The sequence below is a fragment of the Sipha flava genome, unplaced genomic scaffold (assembly GCF_003268045.1).
Source record: "Sipha flava isolate LNK unplaced genomic scaffold, YSA_version1 18487_pilon_pilon, whole genome shotgun sequence".
NCBI lineage: Eukaryota > Metazoa > Arthropoda > Insecta > Hemiptera > Aphididae > Sipha > Sipha flava.
Window position 1 is genome coordinate 1 of NW_020272312.1, and position 9,563 is coordinate 9,563.

Consider the following 9,563-nt stretch of genomic DNA (forward strand, 5'->3'; position numbering starts at 1 on the left):
TTTTTTATAACAGATTTCAATTTATTTTTTAACACTGTTTATTGATGCTATAATATCATTTTGTATGCGGTTGCTATGATATAATGCGTTACGGGGTCCAGAATCAAAATGTTCCTTTAAAATAGGATCGTATTTCGTTAAAAGTCTGACTAAATCCAAAAAAAGCCCTCTATGGGCATCAGTTTCTTTTTCATTGTGTCCACGAAATGGTTTTCCCCCAATACCAAGGCACAATGTTATATCTATTAGTCTATGCATTATACATCGATTGTTATTTTTTTTTTTCTCCCTTTCATTAAGTAACTTTTTGTTTTCTTCCACTAAAAGCAAATCTATTGACTTGGAATTTAAAAAATCAGTCATTGATGTAACACTGTTTAAATGTGATCTAGAAGTTTGGTGTAACTTAAACTTTTGACTTGCCATTTTCCAATTACTAAAACCATTTTTTGAAAATGTAATATCTGATTGCCCAACATTGATTCCGGAAGAACTTTTAAATACCCGACAAGGAAAACAAAACGCACAATCATTTTTTGGGCTATACTCAAGCCATGTAAATTGTTCATACCAATTTTTATGAAAACTACGTTGAACACCACTTATTGTTCTTCTTGGGAACATTGTCATCACAGGTTGAAAAGGACCTCTCAAAATCCGATCTTTCAATTCTAGACGATTTATAGGTAAAGAGCATTTAGGATCATCAGGATGCAGTCCGGTAAAATCCTCATCAATTGAATCTGTTATAAATATGAAAAATTTGATAGGGAAAAAAATGTGTGAAAAGAAATTAAACTAAATGATTAGAAGTTATTGAATTGTTCAGGACTTCAATACTACATAGGAATTAGACTTTTATTTTGTTATTAATTATTTAGTGTTAGTATATTAATCTTTTTCTATAAATATATTATTTTTTCATAAGAAAAAAAAACTTATTATATAGTTATAAGTTATAGACAATGTTTTAAAATTTATATTAAATATTACTTACTTTATTAACATACATTTTCAATTTTTTTGCTCACAGTTGAGTCTTTGGGTCATGGTTAGAGTTAACAGATCTCAGAACACATATCTAATCACTAATTAGTACAATAATAATACAGTAACATATACGTTAAATACAAAACAATACATAAGTAATAAGTTAGTTACATATAATATTAAGAACAACAATACAAATTAACAAAAACAGCTAACACAATATATTTAACACTTATAAAAAAAAAGTAATTGGGAAACACAAGTTGTAGTTACAGACTATAGTTAATCACAAATGATATCTCACCACAAAAAAAAAAAATGTTAAGAAAATTTATTCATAGCATTACTTATTAATAGTAAATAATACCAATTACCAGTTGAATTTTTTGTAATAGATGAAACACTCGAATAAGGTAAAGGATTGTCTACCTCTGATTCCTCCAACAATATATGTGTATCTGATTGTGTACCTAATTGATTAATACAGACAATTACTTACAAATTTAATAATTTTACATAGTGTACTATTATTTAAATTAAATAAACTGATGTAGTGATGTACTATGTAGTTAGGTATTTACATTTTTCATGTAAAAATACAAAATATCAAATAAGTGTATTTAATAAGTTCAAGCTGTTAATAAAGATAAAAATACTTAATATTTTTACTTACTTGAATTACTTGTACTTGGTCTTGGTGTATTATTGTTGAAATAATCAGATAAGGTTTTTTGTTTTTTCATTGTCAATGTCTCAATGAAAAACTTTTTGAGATTAAAATCACAATTTTAAATTAACATATAACTTATTAAATAATTTATAATATGTTTCGTATTTCAAGCAATTCGTTAGTCACTTTTGGAAAAAAACTTAAAACACGACACAGTACACACGTATACCTTATCATATTATTCAATGGCGTACACCATACGGAGCAATTATTATTATTATTATTTTTTACTAAATGATAACAGTGCACTGTGCAGCAGCTACCAGTACCACCATTACGGTTTAAATACCGATTCTATGCTCATGGTTGATAGAAAATAAAACAAAAATATTTATTATTAAATTAAATTAAATCTATTCTTTGTATTATCAATGGTGATAGCATGTACTGTTGTGATATCAGATTTCGTTAACTGAAATTAACCCGTGTGGTCGCGATAGAATTTTTTTTATCATGGCAGTAAGTTATTAACAACGATATATATTTTTTAATTTTTCCAATATTCTTATTTCTTACATTTTACCTTTTACGGACATGTTGAAATAGTCAAACATGTAAGGGGGGGGGGGTAGTTGTTCTGTTGTTCGCAGAGTAGTCAAGTGCCTACCCTGACTACCCCGTGCGCACGCTTATGTTAATGGTATAATCTAAATAAACGTAAAAAATTATTATTATACAGTATTTTATATTTAATTATTTGTAGTTAATACAGCTACAAATTGGCGCCCAACAAAATTAATTGTCAATGCATACACGTATAAAGTGTGCATTACAAACAATTCCATAAATCGTTGTCATTTCGGAGGGTGCTACGGGCAACAAAACATATATGAATCGTACCCTTCGATTGTGATTCAACTTCTTTTTTATGCATCGACGCAAGTCATCGACAAAATGTATATGCGCTCACATGAAAATCTGTTTTATATATATAAGTAGCACCTGGCCTAAATGTCCTAGTAGATGGTCTGCTCCATTGGTGGTTTCATTCGCTTATTGTAATATTTTAAACCGTCGAATGAAATTCCAAAATAACAATTTCATAATTCGTTGTTAGTTTGGAGGGTGCTTCGAGCAACAAAGCATTATGTGAATCATACACTTCGATTGTGGTTCACCTTCTTTTCTATGCATCGATGCATGTCATCGAAAAAATTCATACAGTATGAAGCTGATGTGCAAATCTTAACTTGGGGCCTAAAAATTTTTTAAAAAAAGTATTTAACAACTTTTTATAAAATATGATAGCCGGTGTTTATATTATGGAAGATAGTTTAGTAGATATTTTATTTTAACTGTCTTAAAATGTTAACCACTTAGGGGTCGCAAAAAATAGTTCGGGGGTGTTAAAAATTAATGAACAAATTGTTATTCATTCCAAAATGTATTAATTTAATCTGATTATCACGAATGTACAATAACATCAAATAAAATAGCGTATAGCGTAATCTTATAGTATATGAAATAATTCGACATAAAACGTATATTTTACATGTAGGTATGCACCGCGATGAGAATATAATTTTGATGAGTGATTATTGAAACTTATAAATATGTGTTTACGTTTTCATGCTGTTATCATATAATGATTTAACCCGTCGTTGGTACACATGTGAGCGCGTCGCTCACACAGATAGCATTTCGAGCGTTATTCGTACAAATATTATTGAATTGATCTGATACTATAAATACCTTCAAATAACATGTCTATAAATATTTATAAAAATAAATAATTACGCTATTTGTCATTGCCTATCAGTTATCATTAGACAAAGTCGACAGTACCGATTAAGTGAGCGTCGCGCTAACACTGTACTAACCGCGCAATATTTTTAACACCACCGCCGTAGTCAATTACGTACACGTGTTTTTATTATTTTTTAATTTATCATGGCCAATAAAGTTATTTCGTGGTTAGAAGAGACCGAAGAAGTTTTTTTAGATGACTCAGACGATACCGATGCTGATCCTAGTTATGGAGATCCCGTCGAATTACGTGAAAATAAGTCTGAAAGTGACATTTCTGAACCTACGCATAGATCAAATACTTCGAAAACCTCTCGTTCAAGAAGTCGTAGTCCTATAGCACAGAATTCTAACTACTTAGGGAAAGATAAACAAACAAAATGGTATAAGGACGCTCCTCCTAGAAATGTACGTACTCGACAACGTAACATTGTTTTACGTTTACCAGGCGTAAAACAAATAGGTCGCGATGCAAATTCTATTTTAGAGTGCTGGAACTTATTTTTTTCTAATTCCATTATTGACGATATAGTAAAATACATTTATCTCGATAAAATTCGTTCAAAATATACACAACAACATATGGTACGCGAAACATCAAAATCCGAAATAAACGCACTTTTTGGACTGTTATATTTGGCCGGTGTTCTACGTAGTCATCATCTCAACCTTGATGATTTATGGTCAAACGATGGCTTATCCCCCGAGTATTTTCGAGCAGTTATGCCAAAAGCACGATTTTATATTCTTCTAAGAGCAATGAGATTTGACGATATAGGTACACGGGTCCAAAGAAAACAATTTGATAAGCTTGCAGCCATTCGTTCTGTATTTGAAGACTTTGTTCTACGCTGCGAGAACTGTTATACAGTGGGGGCAAATGTAACTATAGATGAAATGCTCGAAGGTTTTCGAGGCCGTTGTAGTTTCCAACAGTACATCCCAAGTAAGCCTAACAAATATGGTATAAAAATTCAGGCCTTAGTCGACTCTCGCACCTTTTATATGTCAAAAATGGAAGTGTACGTTGGGACCCAGCCCGATGGGCCTTATAAATGTGACAATAACCCTGCAAGTGTCGTGAAAAGATTAATCGCCCCAATAACGAAAACCGGTCGTAATATCACCATGGATAACTGGTATAACTAGCAATTGATCTACTAAAAAATCACAATACAACTGTAGTTGGTACACTTCGTAAAAACAAACGTGAAATTCCCCTTTGTTTTTTAGAAACTAAAAAAAGGCAATTGAACTCTACGATGTTTGGTTATGACAAAGACATATTGCTTACATCATATGTACCAAAAAAAAATAAAAATGTATTGCTTATTTTCACTATGCACGAACAAGGTGTCATTGATCCGGAGTCTGAAGAAAGAAAACCAGAGGTGATTACGTATTACAACAGTACAAAAGGTGGCGTGGATTGCGTGGACGAAATGAAGGGCGAATACTCTGTGGCTAGAATAAGTTGCAGGTGGCCATTGACCATTTTTTCTCTTTGATGAACATAGGAGGCATAAATAGCCAAATTATTTTTCGAGAAAATACAGGAATTTACCTAAGTCGTCGAGAATTTCTAAAAACCTTGGGAAAAGAACTTACAAAACCGTTTATGTTAGAACGATTGCAGATGCCTACTTTGCGTACAAGTATTCGACAAAGAATAATAAAATTAACTGGTTACACCAAGACAGAAAATGAAGTCCCTGAACGTTCAAATACTGAACATCGTCCGAAGTGCGTATTTTGTCCAATAAGAAAAAATCGAAAGACCATGGTGAGGAAATATTTTTTATGAATACATAATAATAATAATAATAATAATAATATTATATATAATTAATCATTATTTGTTTGAAATAATTTCGTAGACCAAGTGCGTAAAATGCAGCGTGCCAATATGTAAGGAGCATACGATGAGCACATGCGTATCCTGCTGTAACGATCATAACGAAACAAATACTACAGAAAGTGAATAGACCAAAGTCATAAATTTAATAGTTTATAAATTTTCATTTATATTAAGGTTTTAATTAATTTGTATTTCTTTATATGAAAAAAAATATTTATTTTTGGAATGAGATTGTAGGTTTTTATTTTATTTTATAAATTATGAAATGTACATAAAAAGTATTTATATACTTTTTAGTGAAGGATAAAAATATACATAATTCTAGATATGGTTTGATTTTTTAAGTTAATAGATCAATTAATAATAATAATAAAAGTGAAGTGTAAGCGCCGCGCTCACAGTGTAACAATCATGTTACAAACTATATGTGTACCAACGACGGGTTAATTAATTATATTTTATACGCAAAGCTCCTTTTTCCTGAGACGAATGAATAATGATACTATTACATAAAATACTACCTACTAATTTTCGACGAAACAAAAAATTAATTTAATTTAATTTTACCATTTTTTATTATTACGAGTATGTTAACATTTATGTAAGGTTAGCCTTGTATTCAATTTCCAAAACATCTTACAGTCATTAATGATTTATTTGATCAAATTCCGTATAATATACTTATCTATTTCACGTATAAGCATTTGTTCTATTTTGGTGTATTAGAGTTAATAAAACAAACAAATCAAATACTTTTTATCAATATGTAATTCAATAACTATTTCAATAACGATGGTTTTTCTCTATGTTTATAATAACGCATTAACATTTAATTATATAAAATATAGATGTAGATCATATAAGAAACAATTCAATTTATTAGATCAACTTTAAAACTATGATTAAAGGTTTAATTTAAAAAGTGTCCATAATAAAAATTAAATTTGATTTAAAAATAACTAATCTACAAAAATCGACTAATTTTGTTTTTTATTTTTTACTTTCTAGCACATCATTTCACAACCAGGTTCTTACAACCGAAGGCTTAAACCTAACCTAAAGGCTTAAACATGTAAGTACTAATATTGAATGGTTTTAATTTATTTTTATTAACATCTACAAGAATGTTGACATATCTTGAATATATTTGAGATGTAGAGTAATTTTATTAAAGTCAGTCATTACAGTCAAACTATTTATAGACAAAAACTTAAATATGAAAATGGTTTGAAGTATACAAAGGAAAGAGATAATCAAATGTAAATGTATTATATTAGTTCTAAATAAAATTGTGTATTATATCTTATTTTGTAAGTATAAGTTAATTTTAATTTTATATTTTCATATGCTTGTATTTTTCAGGAATGTCAAACTTATTTTTATCGTACTATTGTCATTGGCTTGCCAAACCATGGGACGTAATGTTTCCAACTTGGAACTTTCAAGATTATTGAGTAATTATTATTTTTTTATATTCACATGCTATTTCAAGCAATGCTCTGCAATTGTTGTGGAAAAATTGTTTCCTTAATACCTACATCAAAATAATGTTTTTTTTACGCCTTATATTTTTAACAGTTTTATTATCTGATTTCTATAAACCTTTTTTCAAAACGCCCAAAAAGTGCTTGAAATTTGAGGAGGCGGCTCGAAAATCGTTCAAAATATATATTACTATGTACCTACAACATACGTAGTGTAATTTAAAAAAGGGACTTGTTCCCCTCCTTTTTTGAGAAAATGTTATTTTCATATATGTGTTTTATTTACATTATGTGTCAGATAATATAACTTTAATTGCGTTTCTATACAGCGGTTTTAATATAAATTTTTGTGTATTAGATTGGACCAATACCAGAAATATTTGTTTGACCATTTTACCGGACGTTATACTTACATCTTGCGTCATGAGATACACCGGACGTCCTGCAGGTGAGTCAACATTTTTTTATTGTACATCATATATATAAAAAAAAATTAGTCACGTACCTAATAGGTTAGCGCATGGTATTTTTATAATAATAAGGAATACATAGGACATTATGTTATTATTTAAATATCATTTATTATAACTTAAGAACAAAAAATATTTTTGATCTACAATTGTCCTAATCCTTGCTTATAGGTACGGAACTTTATGCGGATCAAACTTAAGTAAACGCGAGTTTTTATTTCACGCTTAATTAATAATTATGAATCGTATATTATGAATTAGCCGCTAGAGCGTGATAATATAAATGTACTTTTTTTTTTTAGCTTTCTTGCCATGGAGCAGCGGCATCAATAGCAAATGCTGTTTTAATGAGTGTGACCTAAGCAATTCGAAGATGACATGCCCCGATTCTAAGTATTTAATTTATTTATTTATACATGATTAATATGATCTAATAAAAATGTGTTTTAGTTTACAGAATATTATTTAATTACTAATTAATTATCATTTAATAAATTATTTAATTTTCACTATGGTATTATGATCGAATTTGTATGTTAATGTCAGTAACTTTTATATAATTACTTTTCTCGATTTTTTTTATTTTGTTCGTTTAAAAAATGGTATGTATTTGTTCATATGATTAGAAATATTAGTTTGGCTCAGCATCTTTTAAAAATTCTAGCGATGCTCTCCAAACTTGAATACATTCATCTCCAAACACTACAACTCCAATTATTATAATTTCTGTGTGTATGAAAAAATATTTAATTAATAAAAATATAACAAACAATAGTTTCTGAAGTCTAAGATTAATAACTAAACCACCAATGTTTCTTCGTAGTTTTTATAAATGTTTATACTACTATTAATAAATTGTAAAAGTTAAACCAATTTGTAAAATATTATTTCTAATATATAAATATTGTCATGCAATATACAGGGCTAAGGAAAATTTATCTGAAGTAAAAAAATTATTTACTCTCAAAGAATTTCCTATTCCAACAACACCAACCACCACTAGGCCTGCAGATGTGGACAATGAAAAAGTACAAGAAGATTTATGCAAAGCCGTCATGCTTGCAAAGGAATACATGAATAAATTAGGTCAGTATCTTAATAGCATAGTGCAACACAAATTCCCCTCTTTCAATAGCATACAATATAATTTAGTACACCTATAGCAAAAAGTCAGCCATATGGTTAGGTTATATATATTATTATATTTTTATATTGACCGTATTCATTTGGGTTGAGTTGGGTACAAATATTTTAGGGTCTTTTAATATAATTATACATTCAATTATCTATAACTACAAGTATTTTATAAATCTCAATAGGAAAAAATAATCTATATACTAATTGAATAAAAATAAATATAGTTTACACTAGACCCAAACAATATATTTACAAAATGTACTAACTCTATTCTATTACAATTCAATACTTAGCCGTATGTTCAAGCAATAAAACACTGAGGTGGTCCATCTTTTACTAATTTGAATTTATTTATTTAACCATTATTATTTAACTCATGTTTAAATTCAACTATAAAATTATTTAGTCTTAACTTTCTTGTCTGTAATTAATTATGATTGTTTAATATTTCAGAGTTTCGTCAGTATGCTGTTCGTTTGACATGCTTAGCTTCTCTGGGTGAGCTTAAAACTGTAAAGGAGTAAAAAGTTAAATCACTTGGAGAATGAAGATGAATATTCATATACTTTAGGTCATAATACTTTATTAATAAATATAATAATTAATTATCAATTTTTTTTTTTAATATTACTTATTGTGTTAATGCATAACAAATAATAATATTTTTTACTTTTATATTCTTAGTTTATTAATGAACTTATTGATTTAGCTATATAACACTGTAAAATGTCATAAAATTGTTCAATTATCATTAAAATGTATTAGTTAAGTATAATATTAGTATTAGTAATAGTATTAGTTCATAAAAAATATATTTTTCAAAAATCCGTTAAGGATGCGTAAGGCCTTAAATGTTAAGTAACAGTAATATAGAAATATTTTGTAAAACAAATTATTTACTAGACTTTTATTACTTTATTCATTATCCCAGTTTTATTATTAATATTGATCTAAAAAAACATTGAGACTTTGTGGTTCAGTCGAATGTTAGAAGTTCTGGGTATTATTCATATTATTTATTTGAATATGAATACAAATATTGAGTTCAGAAAGAAAGTTATGAGTAAATATTGAATATCTAAAAGATTAAAAAAAAAAAACAAATAATAATCATTGATGATCGTAAAATGAGTTGATTATCTATTTAG

At 28.3% G+C, this 9,563-nt stretch overlaps 2 protein-coding genes across 2 annotated transcripts; both read left to right on the forward strand.

The window, feature by feature from the left end:
* Nucleotides 1–3,610: 3,610 nt before the first annotated feature.
* Nucleotides 3,611–4,615, forward strand: LOC112681058 (piggyBac transposable element-derived protein 4-like). Its single transcript, XM_025551318.1, has one exon. The coding sequence runs from the start codon at nucleotides 3,611–3,613 to the stop codon at nucleotides 4,613–4,615; it is 1,005 nt and encodes a 334-aa protein (XP_025407103.1).
* Nucleotides 4,616–6,330: 1,715 nt separating this feature from the next.
* Nucleotides 6,331–8,983, forward strand: LOC112681059. Its single transcript, XM_025551319.1, has 6 exons — nucleotides 6,331–6,396; nucleotides 6,687–6,778; nucleotides 7,167–7,256; nucleotides 7,581–7,671; nucleotides 8,201–8,364; nucleotides 8,869–8,983. Coding segments are annotated over exons 1-6 (510 nt in total). The 5' UTR covers nucleotides 6,331–6,394; the 3' UTR covers nucleotides 8,940–8,983.
* The last annotated feature ends 580 nt before the right edge of the window (nucleotides 8,984–9,563 follow it).